The following is a 26,005-nucleotide window of genomic DNA, read 5'->3' as shown; positions in this document are numbered from 1 at the left end:
ACCTCACCTACCGAACATCATAGCTTAGCCCAGTCTACTTTAAACATGCTCAGAATACTTACATTGGCCTACAGTTAGGAAAATCATCTCACACAAAGCCTATTTTATGATAAAGAGTTGGATATCTCATGTAACTTATTGAGTGCTGTACTGAATGTGAGAAACAGAGTGGTTGTGTTGGTGCAGAATGGTTGTAAGCATATCGGTTGTTCACCCTCACGATGGCCTGGCTGACCAGGAGGTGCAGCTCACTGTCACTGCCCAGCATCACGAGAGGCTCTTACCACAAATTGCTAACCTTAGAAAAGATCAATACTCAAAATTCTAAGTACTGTTTCTACTGGATGCACACTGCTTTTGCACGACTGTAAGGCTGAAAAATTGCAAGTCGAAACTTCTTAAGTTAGGGATGGTCTGTACTTGAAGTCTTGGTAGTTGAATTATGGGTCCTCTTTTTTTAAAAAAAAATATATATAATCTTTATACTGTACCATATTATTTGAATTTTTTACAGTGGTAATATACTACTTTCATAAGCAAGGGGGAATATAACTCTAATACTACTACTTTTAAGAATATTCCAATTTTTTATGCTTTGCAGTCCCACACAGTAAATGTACCAAAACAATATTAAGCTGGAGAAGTATAGCCATATGAGGTTTCTGCTGGATCGACTCCCTTAGTCCTGCCACAAAATCAAACCATTTCTATCTCCCATTGTCTCCTAAGAAGAAAGCATATGAAGTGGGCTAGTCCACAAAGAACTCACTGGCTCACTTCCATTTCATTCCTCCATAGCCCCTCTGAAAAAATTAGACCTATAGAGGGTGCTCAAGCCGCAGTGGGGCACATGAAGAGTTTTGTGAGCTTCATATTGTTGGCAATGATCTGAAGCCAAAGCAATGCAAGGATGTTCAGTATAGATTTGACAACACAGTTGGATGTGAATCTGAGGAGGAAGAAGGACAAGGTGGTGGTAATAATCTGCAATATAATCCAGTTGAAACCAAGGAGGGTATCCTCTCTATAAAGTTACTATACTATCGAGATATCTGATATTTTCATCTCGGGCAAAATTTGTGCCACTGTTGATGTTAAATTAATACTTTATATTTAATTCTTTTAAAAAATAGGTGAGCTAGTTGGAATGTCTGGAATATTTACCCTGGCCATTATGGGACTTTTTTTAAATTCTACAAGTTTTAAACCAGGAGTTGAAGCGCTTCTTCTCGAGTGAGTAGCTAGCATATTTTTCACTTTGTTTCATGCATTAGAAGCTATAATATTGTAATAGCAACTGTATCTACATATACATCGGTCAAAGTAAGATACTGACTCCAAAACTACCCGACTAAAAACCTTTACTAAAAACTCTATTCGCTTGTGTCTTCTAATCCTCTAATTTTAGGCAAAATTTATAACCTTACCTTGAGTTCATGTTGGCTTTATTTTCCTACAAATTCTCTCAAGTCTCTGACCATCTACTCAGTAATTTCCAGTATAATTCACTAGACAGGGCCAGGATTAAGGTAAGGCGTGTGAGGCACTCATCTCAGTCACAAAATTTAAGAATGTGCCAAAATACTCAGTAATGAAGATAAATAATATTTTAGGGTAATATTTTTTTTAAAAAATTGAAATTAATCCAAAATATCCATGTTTGTGAAAACACAAAAATTTTAAATAAAGATGGAATCAATATTACTGATTAGTTCCTTTTGCCTCAGGCTCCAATATGGCTCAGCATGGCACTGCTACTAGAATAGAAACCCAGCATTTTAAGAATAATGAGGAGATGGCATGCAAAGCAAATTAAAAGATTAAGCTAGAGCATTTGAAAAGGATTGGCAGTGTTATAAAAGAAAATGTGGCCAAATGTACAAATGTATAAACTGTGCCCTGCTCAAGGGCATCCAGCTTAGGGGTGATTGGAATTTGTGCGAACGTAGAAGAAGGGTGCTGCTTTCTGTGATGCTCCAACACGTTGGCTGAGAACTTGACCTAAAGCACAAAAGGGCAACATGTGTTAACAGAAGCCCTGAACATAATCAATGATTATGGAGTTTTGGAGAACATTAGAGAAGATAGAATAAATTCAGAAATCAGAAGTTTGAAAGCATAGACTCTTACAGAATTTTGGAGCTAAACTTACTAACATTTCATGTCAATTATAATGGAAGCCAATTGTACCAGCAGCTAGGCAGAATTACTTGCCACAATTAATTGTTGGAGGAAGAATTAAAAACGTTATGTGTTTCAACTCTTGTCTTTGGGAAGTGATTCTGAAGACTCCTTTCACCTTTCTGCTCTAACTGAAACCTGGGTCTCCCCTGAAGACATTACTTCCCTTGAATTCCTTAAAAGTTGCGTTTTTCTCACCCACATCCTTGGTACTACTGCACCTAGAGTTGAGGTAGGTGATCTGTCTGCACCTCAAAGTCATTTCTAGATCATTCTTTATCATTCTTCCTTAGGAAAACCCAGTTTTGAAGCCCATGCCATCAGATTATACCATCTGCCACCCTCTTGGTCATAGTTGTATGTAGAGCACTGAATCACACTCTCCATTTCATGAAGATTTTGGCCCCCTCTCACTGTGACTCTCTGTAGCACTGTTACTCTATCACCATTCTTAGTGATGTCAATCAATATCCACACAGTTGATCCTTCTACTCCACCTTTCAGTTCCTGGACCTCCTCTCTTCCTATGAGCATGTTTACCACCTTGCTTAAGCCACCCACTAAATGACCACTTCATAATCTCAATTTCAAGAATCTTACAGTCTAAAATATGACATGTGTCAACTCCTCCTCTCCAAGATAGTAGAAATCTAGGATAACAATCGTAAATCCTCCTACATCCTACAGCAATCTGCAGCAGGTCCTTGCTACTCTCTAAGAGAAGAGGTGTATCATCTCCCATGTTTTCAGCTTACAGCCTCTAGGGCCCTGATTCAAACAATTCTGCAATCACACTGAGACTACACTGTATCAATCCTATGATCTTTACTGATCCTCACCGGCCTCACTTCCTCCTTACCCACATCATTTCTTTTGTTTAAAACCATCTAATAACTTCTCATCTCTTCTGGCTACAGGTCAAAGCTGTTTTAATGGCAAACAGAGCCCTATGTCCCCCTCATTTCCACCACTCTCACCCTCACTGACCCTGCCCTAGCCACACTGATCACTCTGCTATTCCTCAGGCTTGCCCAACATGCTCCCTATTTGTGCTTCTTCTGTCCTTGTGTTTCTGCTCCTGAAATGTGCTTCCCCTGCATGCCTTACTTCTTCCATGCTTCTATTTACACATCACCTTGCTAGAAAGAAATTCCCAAAATAGAAACTACTTCCTTGCCAGGCTGCATAATCTTTTATTCCTGGCAAACTGACATCCCGACAACATTCAGTCCGTAAGGTCATGTCATTTCTCTAGGCTAGTGGCTGTGCAACATCGGGCAATAAGAATAATACAGTTGTCTGGATCTGTTGAATCAAAATCACAAGTGCATAGGACTTCCGATTTTTAAAAATTTTTTTTAAATTATCCCCTGATGACACTTACATACAGACAGGGTTGTGACTGTGCTACATAAAAGATTTAGATTTATTAGGATACTCATGATCACCAAATAAAAGAGAAGGACTTTTTTTTTTTTTAAGTCAGAAGCTCTTTTTCAGTGTGCCTGACTTATCGCAAACACGCAAATGCGCACACCCATACACAAGGACATGCACACATCCATTAGCTGGATTGGAGCTTGGTTGTTCAGCTCATACTCACTTTGAAGTTGATAGACTGATTCCTTAAAGAATCTGGTTTCCTCCTCATCAGATTTCTCCCATTAATTCCTACCACATATGAAAGGGTCTTGACAGCTCCTCAATATTTGTTGCTTAATTGATTTGTTTCATTTTATGCTCATTTAATGAGACTGTTATATTTGGTATTCAGCAGCATTTTTCCACAAATTTAGGAAAATTATTCAATTATGTAATTGTTAAATGAAGAGAAAGGTATGGTAGTAGTTCATATTCACCATTCACTTGACTGAATTATCCTACTCAATTAATATTCACAAGGGATTTCATCAATTGTAGGGGTAGGTGGGTATAATGCTTTGAGGGTTTTGTTTTATTTGTTTGTTTGTTTTTTTGGTGACTATACACATGGTGCAACAATTGGATTTGCTTTTGATAGTGAAGTCAAAAGAAGGATAAAAAACACAAAAAATTACACAATTGTCATAAAATATATCTTAGTGTGTTTCCCTCCAAGTTAGTGTTCGATGCAGCATTTAAATCCAGAAGTTAACAGAATTAAAAGCATGGCCATGCATATGCAAGAAAGGGATGATAATTCACAGCCTAGAGTAATTAGCCTAAGTTTGGTCACAGAAACAGTATTTTGAAGGATTTGACTTAATATTTCCTAGGCTAGAATGTTTTACATTTAATTTTTCTCCGATAAGGCCTAGGTATTTGTGCCTCTTAAATAATGTTCAGAACTGAAAATTCACATTACTGTAACAGAGAAAGAGTTGTTTTTAGTATTGGATCTGTAGTATTTTTGGCAAATCTGTTTTTCTGGAGAAGGAACGATCATTCTTTTTAAGGGTTTCAGGGACTGTTTCTGGGCATTCAGCATATGGCTAAACCAAGCTACCTTCATCTCATAAAGTGGTATTCATGTGCCCTTTTAACCTTTTCAATTTATTTTGTTATAAATATAATATTGTGACATTCAACACAGGAAATATAAAGGAAGATAACAAGAAGTAAATTTATTTTTTATTTTTATTTTTTTTTAAATATTTTATTTGAGAGAGAGAACAGTGGGGAGGGGCAGAAGGAGAGGAAGAAGCAGACTGCCCGCTGAGCAGGGGGCCCAATTCAGGGCTTGATCCCAGGACCCTAGGATCATGACCTTAGCCAAAGGCAAACGCTTAACCGAATGAGCCACCCAGGCGCCCCAAGAAGTAAATTTTAAATAGCCTCCTACGGTCCCAATAGCGAAACATGACCAATATTGGTAATTGAGTGTCTTTTTCCAAATTGCTTTGCCTGTAGCAGATGAGAACATGCACTTTGGAGTGATGCAGAGTTTTCCTGGGCTCTAGGGCGCTTGAACGTACTTATGTTCACAAATCCTACATGGAGAATCTACAAAGGACATTCGTTTGAATAAAGGATTAATTCACATCTTCTAAGTGCTAGCTAGATTTTAGGATAAGCCTCAATTCTATCACTATGTAAAGCAGACCAGCAGTTCAGTGTTCTTTTTGAAGATAAATAATTTTAGCTCTTCCTAATGATATGAGGAGTTCACACCAGGATTTTCAAGCTACATGAACCGTGATGCCTGAATGCACCAAAACACATTTTCAGAATCAATCCCAAAAGAAAGACACTAATTTAAATGTGGTTGCTTTAGAATTATTTGTTTACTCGCCTTACTGCTCCTTTCTCCCCAGTTAAATTATAAGCCCTTTGAGTGTAAGTAAATGCCTTATTCAACTTTATTTTCTTGATTAGGCCTAGCACAATGCCTCACATGAATAAGCCTTGTGATAAATGTGTTAAATTAGTTAACTGTAATTAACTACATTGAATTTTTTTTCTGAAAATGCAGATTCTGGAATTGTCTATCATTTGTTGCTTTTCTTATGGTGTTTACCTTCATTGGACTTCTAATTCCTGCACATACATATTTATATATATCATTTTCTGACATATATTATTCATTAAATATCTATTTCACACTTATTGTTTTAAGGTAAGAATGTCATTTGAATTTTTCTATTTATAGGACATTGAGTAAGCCCAAAGATATTTTTTAAATAGAAATGTTTCATTCCTTAGAATGAAAATGAACAATTCCTTGCCAAGAAATTATTAGCAAATTACTGTTTTAGTGGGATTTTTCTTCCAATTTCTAACTGCATGTCAAAGCAATCTAAGCACTCTATAAAAATTTTGAAAATTAGAAGGAAAAAATCTTTCATAATTTTACTACCCAGAGGAAACTGCTATTAACATTTGGTATATTTTGTCCAGTGTTATTTTTTCTCATGAGGTTTCATAAAGTTCAGCACCAATCATAAATAAAAATTTTATGTTGCTTTTGTTTGCCTAATATTGTATAACAAATAATTTCCTTCTGATTAAATTGTAGTTACAAATAGCTTTTTAAAAATCATTAGGAAGTCCTCTTTGTAAATGTCCTTTTTACTTAAATAATTTTTGTAGTCCCCTTTTCAGTGGTAAGAGGCAGGAAAGAGTCTGCCCATGTAAGTGAAAAGGACGTGACACAGAGCAGGAAAAACCACCATGGCTACTCTCTCCAGATTCTATCCCTCATGTTGCTAGCATTCTACTTCCATCTAGGAAAACTAATTAGGAGTTGACATCAGTTGGCTAGTGCCAATTAAATGGAAATTAGTCCCTAATGATCAGATACAATTAGTGTAAAATGTAGGAGATGTGTGATTAAAAGAAAAACTAGAAATGAATCCACCAATATTGGATAAGTTCAGCAAGATTAAAATCTACAAAGAACAAGAAAGGGAAGATATTCTTCCCCCCTCAGTTCTTATTCATTAGATTTGTTTTTATTTCCTTTTGGGATCCAGAATAGAATATATCTACAAAACATCTCTAACTATTTCTTTTCTACCTCAAGAGATGTGGAATTACCCTACTACAAACTTCATAGAAAGAATAATGCCATCCTCTTGTCATCTTTCTCTCTCTATGAAATGCCCTTCTGCCTTTTTTTGGTGCCATGCTAACGGTGTGTGAAACATGGCTCATTTGTCTGAGTCGGCCATTCCACAGGGAATAGATTGGAATAGAGTAGAATGAAATGGAAAAAAAATGTCTATGGCAAGAATAACTTTTTAAAATCTCTTTTGTCTTTTAGACTTCTGGTCTTTCTAATAATGAGCCCTCTTTTGTCTCGACTTGGTCATGGGTTCAGCTGGCGCTGGGCATTCATAATGGTCTGGAGTGAAATGAAAGGAACGCCTAATATAAACATGGCTCTTCTGCTTGCCTACTCTGACCTTTCTCTTGGCTCTGAGAGGGAAAAATCTCAAGTAAAGATAAATGAATTTTTTTATTTGAACATTTTATGAATACTGTTGCTGTGTACTAAAATACGTTTTTGTAGTGAGGTAGCTCAACCCCACTTGGACTGCGGGAGTGATTTAGCTATGATGGCAAGATTGGGGAGAGGAAAACAACCGGCAACTTTCCTCTTCCTGGGGAACATTCTGGCTTAGGAATTCCTAAACCCTTAACATTACAATCATGTTTTTCATTACAAGAGCAATAAAACTACATAAAATAAGAGAGGTGAACACACCTGTTCCTACTCTTACCTTTCTAACACCTGATTGAATGATTTGGGTTTACCTTTTCTGGCTTCTTTTTTTTTTTTTTTTTTTGGAGAGAGAGAGAGAGAGCATGAGCGAGAGAGCACAAGCAAGAGAGCACAAGCAGAGGGAGCACAAGCAGGGGGAGTGGCAGAGGGAAAGTGAGAAGCAGACTCCCCGCTGAGCAGGAAGCCTCATGTGGGGCTGGATCCCAGGACCCTGGGATTATGACCTGAGCCGAAGGCAGACGCTTAACGACTAAGCCACCCAGGCACCCTTTTTCATTACACTCTTAAAATAAGTTTATTATGAAGGTTAAAGGAGTTAAAACTTATAAATATTTTAAAATAGTACCTGATCAGTTAAGCCTCCAAATCTTGGTTTCAGCTCAGGTCATGATCATGAGATGGATCCCCGAACTGGGCTCCACACTGGGTGTGGAGTCTGCTTGAGATTCTCTCTCTCCCTCTCCCTCTGCCCCTCCCTCCCATCAAATAAATAAATAAATAAATATTTTTAAAAATAGTACCTGATACAGAGTAAGTACTCAATAAGTGTTTTTATTTTTATTTTTACTTATTCCTAATAGCCACTCAAGAAAAATAGAAACCTGCTTATGATTGACTTTATTGTTTTCTGTAACTTTGTGAGGCCACATTTAGTAATGCTAGGAACCAAAACATTTTAATGGTCAACTGAAGTTACCTCTTCACTGATACTAGCCCGAAATTCTGCCAAACAGAACATAAAGGGCATGACTCTCCCTCTACCTCATTTCCAGGTAAGACCATTACAAGGAGCTCTGTAAGAAATTTCCTGTGCAGATACCACGATGCATCTAACACTTCCATTGTGGGTTTTTTAACACATAAATTCCAAATGTAAAGAGAAGAGCAGCAAGGGAATTACTGCATGTCTAATTAGATAATAGCCCAAACATTACAAAATTAAACATTCAAACACTGCTTTTAAAACCAAAATTATCTAATATTACATGATCTCCCCTTTCTTTTTAACTATCTCCACATGCCGGAATAATCAAGGTCAATTTGGCACCACACATCCTGGCCAGTGTAAAGGTAGACATTGCACATGGATCTGGATTCTGAAATTTCTAGTTGGCTGCTATTTCTGTGTGGCCATCAGTAAGTTAATTAGTACCTACCCCATCGCACCTGTCAGTTTCTTCATTCCAAAAGGGACTAAATAATATCAGAGTTGTGCTAGCAAATGTTTAACAAGTAACTTTCTTAGGGGTCAGAGGGAGCCCTAATTGGTAGTATTTGTCAATTTCCGTGGTGTAATCATTCTAACAGAACAACAATCAACTCCATAACTTCCTGAAAATTTAATGATCAGCTCTCATGAGCTGGTAAAAGTCAGCTCTAGCACAACACTATCTCAAAGGGTTATTTGAGAAATAGAAAATATACATAAAATACTTAACACATTGTTTAGCATATTGTAAATGTACAATAAATATGAGCCATGATGATGATGATAATGATGCCATGCAGAGTTGATTTGAGATAAAACCCTAGTAAACAAAATCATGTAGTGAGATGCCCTCACTAGTAGTAACTAGTTGAGAAGAAGGTCGCACTTCTTCCTTAATTTAATCTGGCTGAACGCTCCAGCTAACTTTTTAATGCTCATGAAGCAGCACGAGAGGAAAAGGTTAAAAATATCTTAATCCTGGGCGCCCGGGTGGCTCAGTCGTTAAGCGTCTGCCTTCGGCTCAGGTCATGATCCCAGGGTCCTGGGATCTAGTCCCACATCGGGCTCCCTGCTCCGCGGGAAGCCTGCTTCTCCCTCTCCCACTCCCCCTGCTTGTGTTCCTGCTCTCACTATGTCTCTCTCTGTCAAATAAATAAAATCTTTAAAAAAAAAAAAATATCTTAATCCTGAGGGGAGGAGCAAGATGGCAGAGGAGTAGGAGACCTAAATTTTGTCTGGTCCCAGGAATTCAGCTAGATAGGGATCAAACCATTCTGAACACCTATGAACTCAACAGGAGATCGAAGAAAAGAATAGCAGCAACTCTCTGAACAGAAAAGCGACCGCTTTCTGGAAGGTAGGACGTGCGGAGAAGTGAATCCGAGGCGATATTCGGGAGGATAGACGGCAGGGGAGGGGGCCTCCGTCCGCCGCTTCTGGCAAATGATAGAGCCGCGGAGCACAAAATCGGAACTTTTAGAAGTCGGCTCCGCTGAGGGACATCGCTCCAGTGGCTAAGGAGGGGGTGGAACCCTCGTGGGACAGTGTGGTCTTAGGACCCTCGGGCTCAAAGGAAGACCGGGGGTGCCTGAGTGCAGCAGAGCTCCCAGGTACCGGAGCGGGGAAGCCGGCTGCAGAGACGGAGCCGAGGCGTGGGCTCTCAGCTTGGGGTTGCCCTAAACCGTGATCCGCGGCACAGTGGGACCACTGCTCCTCCAGCAGGGACCCAACAAGTGGCAGATCCGGGGAGACTCCCCTTCCTCCCCCGGGAGGAGAGGCGCAGGAGCGCACCATAGGGATCTGCTGGGTTTGGAGACTCCACACGGGGTCGGGTGCCAGAGATAGAAACGCTCGGTCACAGGCCGGTGAGCAGAGTGCAGCCGGAGACCGGGGAGACGGGAGTGACTGACTGCTTTTCTCTGGGGGCGCACTGAGGAGCGGGGCCCCAAGTTCTTGGCTCCTCCGGGGCGGAGATTGGGAGGCTGCCATTTTCACTCTCGTCCTCCAAAGCTGTATGAAAGCTTGCAGGGAACAAAAGCTCCCGAGAGCAAACCCGAGCAGATTACTTAGCCGGGACCGGGCAAGGGCGTGGCAATTCCGCCTCCGGCAAAGACATTTGGGAACCACGGCAACAGGCCGCTCCCCCAGAAGATCAGCGAGAACAGCCGGCCAAGACCAAGTTTACCCATCAATGAGAACGGCAGAACATCAGCACTAGGGGAATACGGCACATAGAATTCATGGCTTTTTTCCCCATGATTCTTTAGTCTTTCAAAGTTAATTTTTTAATTATCTTTTTTTTTCTTTTGAATTTTTCTCTTTCCCTTTTTCAACCAACATCTTATCAATCCCTTTTTAAAAAATCTTTTTTATTTTTCATTTTTAGAGTCATATTCTATCCCTTCATAGTAGTTAATCTTATTTTTGGTATATATATAAGTTGTTCTCTCTTTAAAATTTTGGGATACAGTTTCTTCTAATACACCAAAATATACCCTAAATCTCTAGTGTATGGCTTTGTTCTAGTCTCCTGCCTGATCACATTCTCTCCCTTTTTTTTTATTTAATTTCTCTTCTTTCTTTTTTCAACCAACTTCTTATCTTATCAATTCCTTTCATAAAATCTTTTATAATTTTCATCTCTACAGTCATATTCCATCCCTTCATCGTATTTACCCTTATTTTTGTACATATATAAGTTTTTCTTTCTTTAAAATTTTGGGAGGCAGTTTCTTCTAACAGACCAAAATACACCCAAAATCTAGTGTGTGGCACTGATCTATGCACCAGCCTGATCATATCTGACCATATTCTTTTTTTTTATCTTTTTCTTTTTCTTTCTTTTTCTTTTTTCTTTCTTTCCCTTTCTTTTCCCCCGGTTTCAGGTCTCTTCTGATTTGTTTAGTGTATATTTTTCTGGGGTCATTGTTACCCTGTTAGCATTTTGTTCTCTCATTCATCTATTCTCCTCTGGACAAAATGACAAGAGGGAAAAAAATCACCTCAAAAAAAAGAAAAGAGGCAGTACCGACTGCCAGGAACCTAATCAAAGCAGACATTAGTAAGATGTCGGAACTAGAGTTCAGAATGACAATTATAAAGGTACTAGCTCAGCTTGAAAAAAGCACAGAAGATATTAGAGAAACCCTTTCTGGAGAAATAAAAGAACTAAAATCTAACCAAGTCGAAATCAAAAAGGCTATTAATGAGGTGCAATCAAAAATGGAGGCTCTAACTGCTAGGATAAATGAGGCAAGAAAGAGAATTAATGATATAGAAGACCAAATGATGGAAAATAAAGAAGCTGAGAAAAAAGAGAGATAAACAACTACTGGATCACGAGGGCAGAATTCGAGAGATAAGTGATACCATAAGATGAAACAATATTAGAATAATTGGGATCCCAGAAAAAGAAGAAAGAGAGGGGCAGAAGGTATATTGGAGCAAATTATAGCAGAGAACTTCCCTAATTTGGGGAAGGAAACAGGCATCAAAATCCAGGAGGCACAAAGAACCCCCCTCAAAATCAAATAAAAAAGTCAAAACCCTGACATCTAATAGTAAAACTTACGAGTCTCAGAGACAAAGAGAAAATCCTGAAAGCAGTTTGGGACAAGAGATCTGTAACCTACAATGGTAGAAATGTTAGATTGGCAACAGACCTATCCACAGAGACCTGGCAGGCCAGAAAGGACTGGCATGATATATTCAGAGCACTAAATGAGAAAAATATGCAGCCAAGAATACTATATCCAGCTAGGCTGTCATTGAAAATAGAAGGAGAGATAAAAAGCTTCCAGGACAAACAAAACTAAAGGAATTTGCAAACATGAAAGCAGCCCTACAAGAAATATTGAAAGGGGTCCTCTAAGCAAAGAGAGAGCCTAAAAGTAACATAGACCAGAAAGGAACACAGACAATATACAGTAACAGTCACCTTACAGGCAATACAATGGCACTAAATTCATGCCTTTAAATAGTTACCCTGAATGTAAATGGGCTAAATGCCCCAATCAAAAAACACAGGATATCAGATTGGGTAAAAAAACAAGACCCATCGATATGCTGTCTGGCAAGAGACTCATTTTAGACCCAAAGACACCTCCAGACTGAAAGTGAGGGAAATGGAAAACCATTTCCATGCTAATGGACATGAAAAGAAGGCTGGGGTGGCAATCCTTATATCAGACAAATTAGATTTTAAACCAAAGACTATAATAAGAGATGAGGAAGGACACTATATCCTACTTAAAGGGTCTCTCCAACAAGAAGATCTAATAATTGTAAATATCTATGCCCCTAACATGGGAGCAGCCAATTATATAAGCCGATTAATAACAAAGGCAAACACATCGATAATAATACAATAATAGTAGGGGAATTGAACACCCCCCTCACTGAAATGGACAGATCATCTAAGCAAAAGATCAACAAGGAAATAAAGACTTTAAAAGACACACTGGACCAAATGGACTTCACAGATATATTCAGAACATTCCATCCCAAAGCAACAGAATACACATTCTTCTCTAGTGCCCATGGAACATTCTCCAGAATAGATCACATCCTAGGTCACGAATCAGGTCTCAACTGGTACCAAAAGATTGGGATCATTCCCTGCATATTTTCGGACCACAATGCTTTGAAACTAGAACTCAATCACAAGAGAAAAGTCGGAAAGAACTCAAATACACGGAGGCTAAAGAGCATCCTACTAAAGAATTAATGGGTCAACCAGGAAATTAAAGAATTTAAAATTTCATGGAAACTAATGAAAATGAAAACACAACTGTTCAAAATCTTTGGGATGTAGCAAAGGCAGTCCTAAGAGGAAAGTACATAGCAATACAAGCCTTTCTCAAGAAACAAGAAAGGTCTCAAATACACAACCTAACCCTACACCTAAAGGAGCTGGAGAAAGAACAGCAAATAAAGCCTAAACCCAGCAGGAGAAGACAAATAATAAAGATTAGAGCAGATATCAATGAAATAGAAACCAAAAGAACAGTAGAACAGATCAACGAAACTAGGAGCTGGTTCTTTGAAAGAATTAATAATATTGATAAACCCCTGACCAGACTTATCAAAAAGAAGAGAGAAACGACCCAAATAAATAAAATCATGAATGAAAGAGGAGAGATCAAAACCAACACCAAAGAAATACAAACAATTATAAGAACATATTATGAGCAACTATATGCCAGCAAATTAGATAATCTGGAAGAAACAGATGCATTCCTAGAGATGTAGCAACTACCAAAACTGAACCAGGAAGAAATAGAAAACCTGAATAGACCTATAACCACTAAGGAAATTGAAGCAGTAATCAAAAATCTCCCAACGAACAAGAGCCCAGGGCCAGATGGCTTCCCAGGGGAATTCTACCAAACATTTAAAGAAGAATTAATACCTATTCTTCTGAAACTGTTCCAAAAAATAGAAATGGAAGGAAAACTTCCAAACTCGTTTTATGAGGCCACCATTACCTTGATCCCAAAACCAGACAAAGAACCCATCAAAAAGGAGAATTACAGACCAATATCCTTGATGAACATGGATGCAAAAATTCTCACCAAAATACTAGCCAATAGGATCCAACAGTACATTAAAAGGATTATTCACCACGACCAAGTGGGATTTATCCCTGGGCTGCAAGGTTGGTTCAACATCAGCAAATCAATCAATGTGATACAATACATTAATAAAAGAAAGAACAAGAACCATATGATCCTCTCAATAGATGCAGAAAAAGCATTTGACAAAGTACAGCATCCTTTTTTGATCAAAACTCTTCAGAGTATCGGCATAGAGGGTACATAGCTCAATATCATAAAAGCCATCTATGAAAAACCCACAGCGAATATCATTCTCAATGGGGAAAAACAGAGCTTTCCCCCTAAGGTCAGGAACGCGGCAGGGATGTCCACTATCACCACTGCTATTCAACATAGTATTAGAAGTCCTAGCCACAGCAATCAGACAACAAAAAGAAATAAAAGGCATCCGAATTGGCAAAGAAGAAATCAAATTCTCACTCTTTGCAGATGATATGATACTTTATGTGGAAAACCCAAAAGACTCCACTCCAAAACTGCTAGAACTCATACAGGAATTCAGTAAAGTGGCAGGATATAAAATCAATGCACAGAAATCAGTGGCATTTCTATACACCAACAAGACAGCAGAAAGAGAAATTAAGGAGTCCATCCCATTTACAATCGCACCCAAAACCATGAGATACCCAGGAATAAATCTAACCAAAGAGGCAAAGAATCTACTCAGAAAACTATAAAATACTCATGAAAAAAATTGAGGAAGACACAAAGAAATGGAGAAACATTCCATGCTCATGGATTGGAAGAACAAATATTGTGAAGATGTCAATGCTACCTAGAGCAATCTACACATTTAATGCAATCCCTATCAAAATACCATCCACTTTTTTCAAATAAATGGAACAAATAATCCAAAATTTGTATGGAACCGGAAAAGACCCTGAATAGCCAGAGGAATATTGAAAAAGAAAAGCAAAGCTGGTGTCATCACAATTCTGGACTTCAAGCTCTATTACAAAGCTGTCATCATCAAGACAGTATGGTGCTGGCACAAAAACAGACACATAGATCAATGGAACAGAATAGAGAGCCCAGAAATGGACCCTCAACTCTATGGTCAACTAATCTTCGACAAAGCAGGAAAGAATGTCCAGTGGAAAAAAGTCTTTTCAACAAATGGTGTTGGGAAAATTGGACAGCCACAAGCAGAAGAATGAAACTGGACCATTTCCTTACACCACACACAAAAATAGACTCAAAATGGATGAAAGACCTACAAGTGAGACAGGATTCCATCAAAATCCTAGAGGAGAACACAGGCAGCAACCTCTTTGACCTCAGCCGCAGCAACTTCTTCCTAGAAACATCGCCAAAGGCGAGGGAAGCAAGGGCAAAAATGAACTATTGGGACTTCATCAAGATAAAAAGCTTTTGCACAGCAAAAGAAAGAGTCAACAAAACCAAAAGACAACCGACAGAATGGGAGAAGATATTTGCAAATGACATACCAGATAAAGGGCTAGTATCCAAAATCTATAAAGAACTTATCAAACTCAACATCCAAAGAACAAATAATCCAATCAAGAAATGGGCAGAAGACATGAACAGACATTTTTCCAAAGAAGACATCCAAATGGCCAACAGACACATGAAAAAGTGCTCAACATCACTCAGGATCAGGGAAATCCAAATCAAAACTTCAATGAGATACCACCTCACACCAGTCAGAATGGCTAAAATTAACAAGTCAGGAAATGACAGATGTTGGCAGGGATGCGGAGAAAGGGGAACCCTCCTCCACTGTTGGTGGGAATGCAAGCTGGTGCAGCCACTCTGGAAAACAGTCTGGATGTTCCTCAAAAAGTTGAAAATAGAGCTACCATACGACCCAGCAATTGCACTACTGGTTTACCCCAAAGGTACAAATGTAGGGATCCGAAGGGGTACGTGCACCCCGATGTTTATAGCAGCAATGTCCACAATAGCCAAACTATGGAAAGAGCCAAGATGTCCATCGACAGATGAATGGATAAAGAAGAAGTGGTATATATATACAATGGAATATTATGCAGCCATCAAAAGGAATGAGATCTTGCCATTTGCAATGACGTGGATGGAACTGGAGGGTATTACGCTGAGCGATATAAGTCAATCAGAGAAAGACATGTATCATATGATCTCACTGATATGAGGAATTCTTAATCTCAGGAAACAAACTGAGGGTTGCTGGAGTGGTGGGGGGTGGGAAGGATGGGGTAGCTGGGTGATAGACACTGGGGAGGGTATGTGCTATGGTGTGCACTATGAATTGTGTAAGACTGTTGAATCACAGACCTGTACCTCTGAAACAAATAATACATTATATGTTAAAAAAAAAGAAGATAGTAGGAAGGGAAAAATGAAGGGGGGGAAATCGGAGGGGGAGATGAACCATGAGAGACTATGGACTCTGAGAAACAGACTGAGGGTTCTAGAGGGGAGGGGGGTGGGGGGATGGGTTAGCCTGGTGATGGGTATTAAAGAGGGCATGTATTAAATGGAGCACTGGATGTTATACGCGAACAATGAATCATGGAACACTACATCAAAAACTAATGATGTAATGCATGGTGATTAACATAACATAATAAAATAAAATAAAATAAAAAAATAACTTTGTCCCTAGGACTCACAAGTTAAATGACCATGGGTTAGTTACCGCCTGAGTTTCCCACTTGTGTAATTGGACAATATTGGTATTTACTTCATAGAATTGTAGTGAGGATTAAATAAGCCCGACATATTGTGCTCTACGCTTACTATAGAGATGTTAGCTTGTACTACTATTAAATTAACTAACTTAGTGGTCCTCAACTTTGAAGGCATGCTAGAATGCTTCAGGAACTTTTAGCAAATTACTTATGCCTGTGGACTTCTGACTCTGGCCATGCTGAATAATGGATATCAGACCTATTTCCTATAGTAAACAACTATTAAACTGGTTAAAATATATGAAGCACCCAATATCTGAAGGCCCAAGAAGTGCAGCAATGGAATTTAGGGACAAGCTTTTTTTTCCCCCAATGTCTCTATATGTTTACTTGTCAAATCATATGTCTTGAGTCTTGATTTTGTTCCAAAAACATGAATAAAATATGTGCAGGAAGATAGAGAATCCCCAGAGTACTTTCATCATGCCTGACATTCAAATTCTCTCCTACTATGAGAGTTTATCGACCTAGTACAATCTAGTTTAATTTACACTGGTAAATATAGAATATATTACAAGAAATTATCATAAATACTTACTTTGTATTTTTCTTTCTATTCTAGGTATTATTTCATGGAGTGTCAGTATGCTTAGTTACCTTGATTGTCAATAGATTTATTTTGCCAATGGCAGTTAGTAAACTAGGTAAGCCCTAGTAATTACTAATTACTAGATAAGCCCTACTACTTACTAGGTAACCCCTAGTAATTACTATTCCCGAGTGAAGAGACAGACATTCTAAAAATGCTAAAGAATTGCTAATAAGGAGGAAAGAAGCCGCAGAAATGAAAATCAAGTGTCTAATTGAAGAGGAAATTGGATCTGTGTATTAAAGCATATGAACAGGGGTGCCTTTGGCTCAGGTCATGATCCCAGGGTCCTGGGACCAAGCCCTGCATTGGGCGCCCTGCTCAGTGGGGAGTGTGCTTCTCCCCCTCCTTCCCACTCGTGCTCTCTCTCACTATCTCTGTCTCTCTCAAATAAATAAATTTTTTAAAAAAGCATATGAACAGTTTAGGCCAATAAGCTTGTAAATTTAAAAAGATTACTTATTTGCATTAGTCTAGTTTAAATAAAATAATACAATAAGTTTATTCAATTATTCAACAAACTTTTATTGAAAGCCTTCTATCTGCCAGGCACTATTCTAACTGATAATGATGCATTATGAAGACAGACAGGATTTCTATATCCATGGAGCTTACATTGGAGAAAGGAGAAACAGACAGTTAACAGGTCATATGAGGCAGGATCAGAGAGTCATATGCACATCAAAGTAAACAAATCACACATACATAAGATAGAAAATTCAATGGGTGCTAGGTTCCTGAGGAAGCTAGAAACTGAGTGTGTTCAAGGAAAGAGGGTTTGACCCTTTGAGAACAAGCAGATAGTGGAGAATGTCCAGATGGGAGAGGTAGAAAGGAGTTAAGTAATGAAGGGCCTCGGATTTTAAGATTTTATTCTAAGGGCAAGAGGAGTTCCTTGGCCAGTTTTAAGCAAGTAAATGTAATTATATGGTTAACTATTGTTCTGTGGATAACTGATTGCATGGTATGAGGAGCATAGAAGCAGAAATAGCAGTTGTAGGAGGCAATTGCCTTATACAGTATGCCCATTTTCATCGTCTACTTTTTAACAAGGGAAGAATGGAGATCTAGAGAGTTAAAAGTTCCTGCCCAAGGTCATGCAACGAGGTAATGGCATGAGGAACTAGAAACAAATAACCCTGATGCTTTCAATCCATTATATTCCCAAATGCTCTATCACCCCTTCTGTTACACAGAGCTTTCATTCTAATGGCATTTTTAATCAGTCTTGAGACTCCATCTTTATGGATGACTAATCATTACCCAATCTGCCTTCCTTCCTTGTATTTGCAGCAAACCTTTTCTCTTTTCTTTTTAAAATTCTCTGAGCCTTAACACAGTAAATTGGGAAGAAAAGATTAAAGAGGGGGAGTTTTGCAAAGAGTATCATATGTTCTACTTAGCAGCTAAATAAACTTAAAATTCTTATTGAGGAGCACGAGTTTATTTGCATTGAGAGCAGTGAACATTTGCTCATGGAACATTATTGCTTTCCAAGGAAGCTTCTATGGGTCATAAAAACGAATTTGTGTCTGATAGGAAGAGTCCTTCAAACCTTAATGAGGTCTGGAGATAAATATATATACTTATCATATATATATGTGTGTGTGTGTGTTTGTGTGTGTGTGTGTGTGTATACATGACATTACATTTAGGTAGGATATATATATATATGTATATATCTATATTGATACTTCCTACATAGGTATTTCCTAAATATATGTATATTTACCTATATTCTGTATATTTGTAAATATATACATATATATGGGATACATATGTCAGGGATATGTATGTAGGAAGTATAGATATACATATACACAGATATATATCTCCTACATGTATATCTCCTACATATGTATCTCCTATATATGTATGGGTCATCTATTCTGTGTACGTGTATATATTATATTATTATAGGAAATTAGTGCACGTGATCATGGAAGCTAAGAAGTCCAAGATCTTCAGTCCAAAAGTCTGAGATCCAGGAAAGCCAGTAGCGTAACTTCTTGTCCAAATGCAAAGGCAGGAGAGGACTGATGTCTCAACTCAAAGACCATAAAGCAGAGAGTGAATTTTTTTTTTGTTCTATTCAGGACTCCAATGGTTTGGATGAGGCTTGCTGGCAGTGAGGAGGGCAATCTGCTTTACCCAGTCTACCAATTTAAATGTTATTCTTATCCAGAAACACCTTCACAGACACACCTAGAATAATATTACCAAATATCTGGGTATCCTGTAGCCCAGTCAAGTTGACACATAAAATTAATCATTACACCTCTATTCTTCTGTCTCCTCATCTATCAAACCGGGAAAAGGGACTTTTAAACAATGGGTAAGGTAATCAAAGACTTCATATGTTCAATGTGCTGAGAAGTGTTTTCTCAGCATATGGTAAGCACTCAATAAATATTAACTATTACTGTTATTATTCTGAGGAGTACGAAAGTAGAAAAGCTTGAAATTGTTAATGTTTCCATTATTATACAATTTATGTTGAGTCTTTAACTTCAATAAAAAATAGTTGTGACAGTAGACACAAAAGGAAACTGTATAATCCATATTAAAATGGTGGTATCCTTATTATTGATAAAACATACTTTTCGTACCAAAGGTCTTCGTGATGTCACATCAACAAAATCTAAATCACTTTATTGTACATTTCAACACTTTCAAGAGCTAACCAAATCTGCAGCCTCTGCACTCAAATTTGACAAAGATCTTGCTAATGCGGATTGGAATATGGTTGAGAAAGCAATTATACTTCAAAACCCATATGCGGTAAGCAAGTCATATCCTTTGTTTACTCCTTCAAAGTAGATATCATTACCTGAAGTCTAAATGTTACAAATATTCACAGTTTTAATACTGGTAATTGACGGAGAAGTTGTATTGGTAATCCACTGTCATAATAGAAAGGAATCTTAGTGTTGTAAATTCAAAAGAAGGAGCAGTGCTTTGGAGCTCCCTATAAAAGGTGCCATAAAAGAGGAGAGTGAGCCTGAGAAAATGCCTAGTTTTTTATTAGATTGACAGTGAACAGGTGCCTTTGTTCAGCATTTACTTAGCATTTGTTTACACTATCAAGTACTTGCTAGCCCCTCACTTATGATTAATATTATTTTTTGATATCAAATAGAATTCAAAGCCAGTATCATAAGTTTAGGTGTGGGTGAGATGTCACCTCCTGCTTCTGAGATATGCTTTAGAATCTCCGTGGTGAGACTTCTTGAATCACTGAAGGGTATGTAACTCCCCAATCAGTCATGGCTGCCATAAGGAGAAATAATAAAAGTTGTTCTGGAATCTTCTCAATGCTACTGTTGCTTTGTTATCTCCTCTGTTACATCCAGTTTTCAATGCAATGTTTCAATGCATACTGTATGACGCAGTTTTTGCAATGTTTTGCTGAGTCATACAATAGGAGAAGGAGCCAACTTCTAGGAGTATAGAAATAAGATAATTGGTTTCTATAAAGTAGGATTCCCCAAAATCCATTTCATATCCACTAACCAGTGCTTGAAGCTCCGGATGGGGACTCAGAACCAAGCCCTCTGCCTACAGAATCTTGCCGGGATTTCTGGATAAGACAAGTACCAAGTCAAATCCAATTATTTTCTATAGTAGCTCCCAATTGTGGCTTTTTGCTAATCTGACTGCATCAGATTCATCTAGAAAGCTTATCAAAATATGGCTTTATTTCCCAGCCCCACTGAGGAGATGCTAATAATGCAGATGGTCTGGTGGGTCCCAGGAATATGTGTTTTTATTCCATTGACCCAGCTGATTCTAGTGCAAAGTCAAGGTTGAGGCCACCACTCTGATACTTGATCTGTTTCAGAAGGCAGATAATTAAACATGGGGGATATTATGGTATTATAGATAGAGCACTGGCCTTGGACTCAGAAAATCTGGGTTCGTATCCTGGCTTTGTCACTTAATAAATAGCTTTGTGATCTTGAGCAAATCTTCTATTTTCTCTAAGCTTCAGCTTTTCTCAACTGTAAAGTGAAGTTATCCATAATCCCCATCTCCCAATGCTAAGTTCACCTTCTACTCTACCTTAAGTGATGAGGTTAAGGCAGTGATTATCAAATTTTATCAGCAGCAAGAATCATGGAATGGGTTTATAAAACCACAGATTGCTGCCCTGTTCTTTCTGATTTAGCAGGTCTGTGTTGGGGTCTGAGAATATTCATTTCTAACAATTTCCACGTGACACTGAGGCTGCTGAGGGACCACACTTCCAGAACCATTGGTTTAAAGTGGGATCATATATGTGGTCGCTTTTATAAAATGTCAATAATGCCATGTAAACATAAAAATATGACATAACTCCTTTCCTCCAAAACTGGCAATTATTTTACCTTCTAGATAACTGTGAAATGATGAGGAAACTCATCTGAACACTTTTTCTGTATTTAACAGATTTTCTATAGTTTTTCAAACTAAATTTTTAGGTGAATTGCTTGAGGGTTATGATAAACAGTATGTTAATATTCGTGTGTTATTTTTTTGTTTGTTTTTATTTCTGTTTCACTTAGTTGAGCCAAGGAGACCCAACAGAACATCAAAAGGTGACATGTCGAGACTGTAACAAGGAAATAGATGAGACCCTTAACATCGAAGCAATGGAGCTGGCCAACAGGCGTCTCTTGTCGGCACAAATAGTTAGTACTTGATCATACACTTTTAAAATGATATCTGGGCCTAAAATTATCCTGAAAACGTTTTCCTTCACTAAAGACATCTTGATTAGGCTTACCTGCATAGCTTAATAGATTGTTACAAAGGCAAAGGGAAGTTTGGCGTTATCTTAGGAATTCGTTTGACTGCCAAAAGAAGGAAAAGGGAAATAGATCCATCCAAATTAGCCTAAATAAAGGTGGATTTGGGAATTTCACAGACCCCAAGGCAGGAATTACAGAGGAACTCAACCTTCAGGTGTGTTATGCAGCCATTTCCACAACACTGCCCATCGCTAGGTCCACACCAGTTTTTCATGAAAGATACCACCAACTCTGCTAATAACTGCAGGTAGAGACTAGTCTTCAGATCAAATCTTGGATAAAAGTTAGAGAAATTCTGTGGCACAGCAGCATGCTGGACTCTGTGGGAAATTGCTAATAGCCTAATTACCATTTTACTATCCAGGTCAGGATATGGACTCGTTGCCATGACTCATGCTCTCAAAATGTTCATGGTGGGTCTTCCTCATTGCATATGGAACTCTCATGCATGTCTTGGCTATTCCAGCCATACAGAATTCCAAGCGTTCTACGTATTCATTCTAACTTGGGAAATGGAAGGTCTATAGGGTATGATTGTTCTCTCTTCAGCATTAGTCCTGGCAGAGAGGTTGACTCTCAAAGGCAGCTTTTCCAAGGACCTAAATAATTTCTTTAAGCAATTGAGGCAGTGCCATGAAGGATGAACTTATGCCCATATAGTGCTTTGTTCCACCAGCAGATTTTATGATATCATATCTTTGAGTCACTTCCAGATTTTTAATTTATATAGTATACAAGAACCCTCCAAATCAATACAGGAGACTCCATTTTAAGTCTTGCTTTCATTAATAATGTGACTCAGGACTTAACTCTTTTTAGTCTTTATTCTCCCCACTTGTAAAAGAGGAAAATGCTAACTGCAAGACCTCCTAGATTTTTTCCACTTGTGATATTCTATTTTTTCTGCAATATACGTTCCACATACTTTTCCCTAAATGTTTGTTTTCTACCATTATATCTTTGTTGATTTTGTGCTATGTATTGGGTCTTAACCAGGAAATCCTATTTTTTTAAAGTAGGTTGGATCTTTCTGTTCTGTTCTCCAGCTCTTTATCTCATCTCGCATCTTTTTAGCCCTTCTTTGTTCTAGACATATTTTCATGTTTACCTTCATTTGCCAATTTGGTTTCTGCAACCTCAATTCTAATGCTTACTGCTCCAACCATAATATTAACTAGTTTATTATACTTCTCAAAGCTTTGAGAGCTTTTATTTAAATCTCAGCCAGTTATTATTAACTGGGCAATACCTTCTCTACTGTTGTACATTAGAAGAGGAAGCACAGCATGATGAGACAGTGGTACAGGAGAGGAGGCATCCCCCACATATAACAGGGGGAAGGGGAGACAGGCTTTAAATTCAGAGAGAACTGAGTTTCTCATGTGATCTTCGGAAAAATACTTAACTCTTTGAGCCTCAGTTTTCTCTCTGTGAAATGCAGATTAGAATATCTTCCCCATAAATTTCCTGTAAGGATTAAATGATTCTTTGCAAAATATATATAAATCAGTTAATTTAATAGTATGGTAGGGAGCTCAATAAATGGCAGTTATTTTAGGGAATCAACCATTCTCTAAATTCTTCTTACATTTTGGTATGAATGATCATTTAAGAATTAACATTTTTCTAGAGTCTGTTTTGTCATTTGTGTTGCTAAGCTTTCATGAGTTCCATACTACTTTCAGCTTCCTTATTTTTCTACAAACTATGGTGTTTACCTTCGAGGATATTGAAAATATGTTAATCTCACATTATTTTATAAGTACTTTAAGTTTAAGAAGAACAGTGTTACTCTGTTGAGTTCCTGTGTTACAGACAAATAAACTTTGTTCCCTCATTCTTAAAATTAGTTTTACCCCTTTCTGGGATCCCTCAAGAGCAAAGCTGCATTTTAATATCCATAAATGAGGGACGCCTGGGTGGCTCAGTCGGTTAGGCGTCTGCCTTCGACTCGGGTCATGATCCCAGGGTCATGGGATCAAGTCCCACGTTGGGCTCCTTGCTCAGTGGGGAGCCTGCTCTGCCTGCCCCTCCCCCTGCTTGTGCTCTCTCTCTCTCTCTCTGACAAATAAATAAATAAAAATGTTTAAAAAAATCCATACATGATTGTGCAGACAAGTCATGTTCTATGGAAGCAAAAGTCTTTAGTTATATGATACATTCCAATTTAGGAAGTTAGTCCAGACAGTGATTTTGACAGTGTTCAGCACCCTGGGGCCGGGGCAGTGCCGGACAGCGGCCTCTCAGCATCAGAGGTGGTGCCAGAAGCAAAGTGGGCTCTCGATATATGGGCCAAGTGAGCAAATGACTGTTTTCTGTACAACAGCGGCAGTTCATTTAACGCTTATAACAGACTGGAGACAACAGAGTTGTGTTGTCAACATATTTGGGAAAATGAAATTAAAGATATAAACCAGGATTCTCTACTATAGGATTTCTCAAAGTCTTTGATTTTCTAATATGCATTATAAACCGTTAAGATGAGGATATACTTGCAGCAGGAAATTCCCATATTTATTTGGCCGTTTAAGTGGCCACAGAACACCACTTATTTTTGAAAGCCTAATTAACATCTAGCAGGAATCTAGTTTCCCACAGAACCAGTTTGGTTTTACCCAAAGCCCAGACGGACCTTCTGCACTGATTGCGAGGTCTGGACTGCATAGAAACAGTGTTTTTATAGAGATGGTAGATATTTAGGGATTTTGACTTCTTTCTACAGACTATTTTTCCATAAAGAAAATATTAAGTTGTTATTGTTACCCATGCTATATAATAATTTGCACATTTCTTTTAGGCAAGCTACCAGAGACAATATAGGAATGAGACTCTGTCCCAGAGTGCAGTCCAGGTGCTGGTAGGTGCAGCGGGAAGCTTTGGAGAGAAGAAGGGAGAGTAAGTACATTGGCAAGAGAAGCCTTCCATCCTAGGCCACTGCATTTAGGAAATTGTGCAAGTGAGTTTTCTTGCTCTTTCTGGTAACTTGGGATCATCCAGGATTACGTGTTTGAGCCGCTGCCTGCTCTGCAGCCCCAAATCAGGCCAGATCACTTATGTTCAGTTTCCCAGTTTGCTCTGCTTATTCAGACTTCTGTGCATTTGAACCTGTTGCTGCTGCCAACTAAGATGCTTTTCTTTTCCTCCTTTTGCCCCCAAAGCTGAGCTGTGGTAAAATGCTCTTCCTTTTAGACTGCTTGAATGCCTCACTAAGGTCAAAGACTCCCTTAATTCCTCCAGGCACATCTTCCCAATGCATATTCTCTCTTAATACCCAGCATATTTTTGTAATAGCTTCTTTTGCTGTAAGCCTATGTAGTACGCAATGAGTTCCTTGAAGTCTGCATGTGAGACAGTAGCCTCAGATCCCGTTGGAAGGACAAAGGATATATGAGTGGGCCAAGGGAAGAGTTAAACTGCCATGTAGCTACAACGATGTCCACCCAAAGACCGGACATAACATATCTTCTTGTTCTAAACCACACTCCTGGGATGCCTGGGTGGCTCAGTCAGTTAGGCGACTGACTTCAGCTCGGGTCATGATGCCAGGGTCCTGGGATCGAGTCCCACATTGGGCTCCCTGCTCAGTAGGGAGCCTGTTTCTCCCTCTGCCTGCCACTCCCCCTGCTTATGCTTTCTCTCTCTCTCTCTCTCTGACAAATAAATAAATAAAGTCTTTTAAAAAATAAAAAATAAAATAATAAAATAAAATAAACCACACTCCTGGTACTAAAGACACCAAAATTCCCTGCTCGAATGGTCCCAAAGCTCATTTGTAAGGTCTTCTTGGGCCTTTCCCCTGGGCCATTATCTCGCAAGCAAACTGGGCCTTTGGTGTGCATAGCCTGAAAGCTAAGAGAAGCCCCAGCATGGTGTCCACTCACGAGTACTGGCTTGCAGCACAGAGAGGGATAAACCGTGTGCGGGAAGAGAAGCAGCCAGATGCTGGAGCACAATCTCATTGCAGTTTAAGTACAGATTTCAAAGAGTATAAGAGATTCCATTTCAAACCTAGCCATACAAATCATTATGACATGCTTGTCAAGGTAGGAAGATATAATACATCTTACTTAAAATTTTATTTTCTTGATGAGTGAGGTGTAAGGACAAGGGCTTCCATTTGCCCCCTCGCTCTAGACCATTCAAATGCTTATGGGAAAGAGACTGGCAAAGAGGACTGGGCAAATGTGATCACTTAGAAACAATATTATGCACTCTTTAAAGAAGACAG

The 26,005-nt window shown here is 38.6% G+C and overlaps 1 protein-coding gene across 1 annotated transcript in view; it reads left to right on the top strand.

The window, feature by feature from the left end:
- The window catches only part of SLC9C1 (solute carrier family 9 member C1), a 74,198-nt gene that overhangs the window by 16,957 nt on the left and 31,236 nt on the right, over positions 1 to 26,005 (top strand). Inside the window, exons 7-13 of the mRNA XM_078058969.1 lie at positions 1,134 to 1,233; positions 5,633 to 5,776; positions 6,923 to 7,097; positions 16,961 to 17,042; positions 19,602 to 19,768; positions 21,532 to 21,657; positions 24,575 to 24,672. Coding sequence (XP_077915095.1) covers positions 1,134 to 1,233; positions 5,633 to 5,776; positions 6,923 to 7,097; positions 16,961 to 17,042; positions 19,602 to 19,768; positions 21,532 to 21,657; positions 24,575 to 24,672 — 892 coding nt within the window. The remainder of the gene's footprint in view (positions 1 to 1,133; positions 1,234 to 5,632; positions 5,777 to 6,922; positions 7,098 to 16,960; positions 17,043 to 19,601; positions 19,769 to 21,531; positions 21,658 to 24,574; positions 24,673 to 26,005) is intronic.

The sequence above is a fragment of the Halichoerus grypus genome, chromosome 1 (genome assembly GCF_964656455.1).
Source record: "Halichoerus grypus chromosome 1, mHalGry1.hap1.1, whole genome shotgun sequence".
Classification (NCBI taxonomy): domain Eukaryota; kingdom Metazoa; phylum Chordata; class Mammalia; order Carnivora; family Phocidae; genus Halichoerus; species Halichoerus grypus.
The sequence above is the reverse complement of the archived record's forward strand: the minus strand, read 5'-3'. Positions and strand labels throughout refer to the sequence as shown.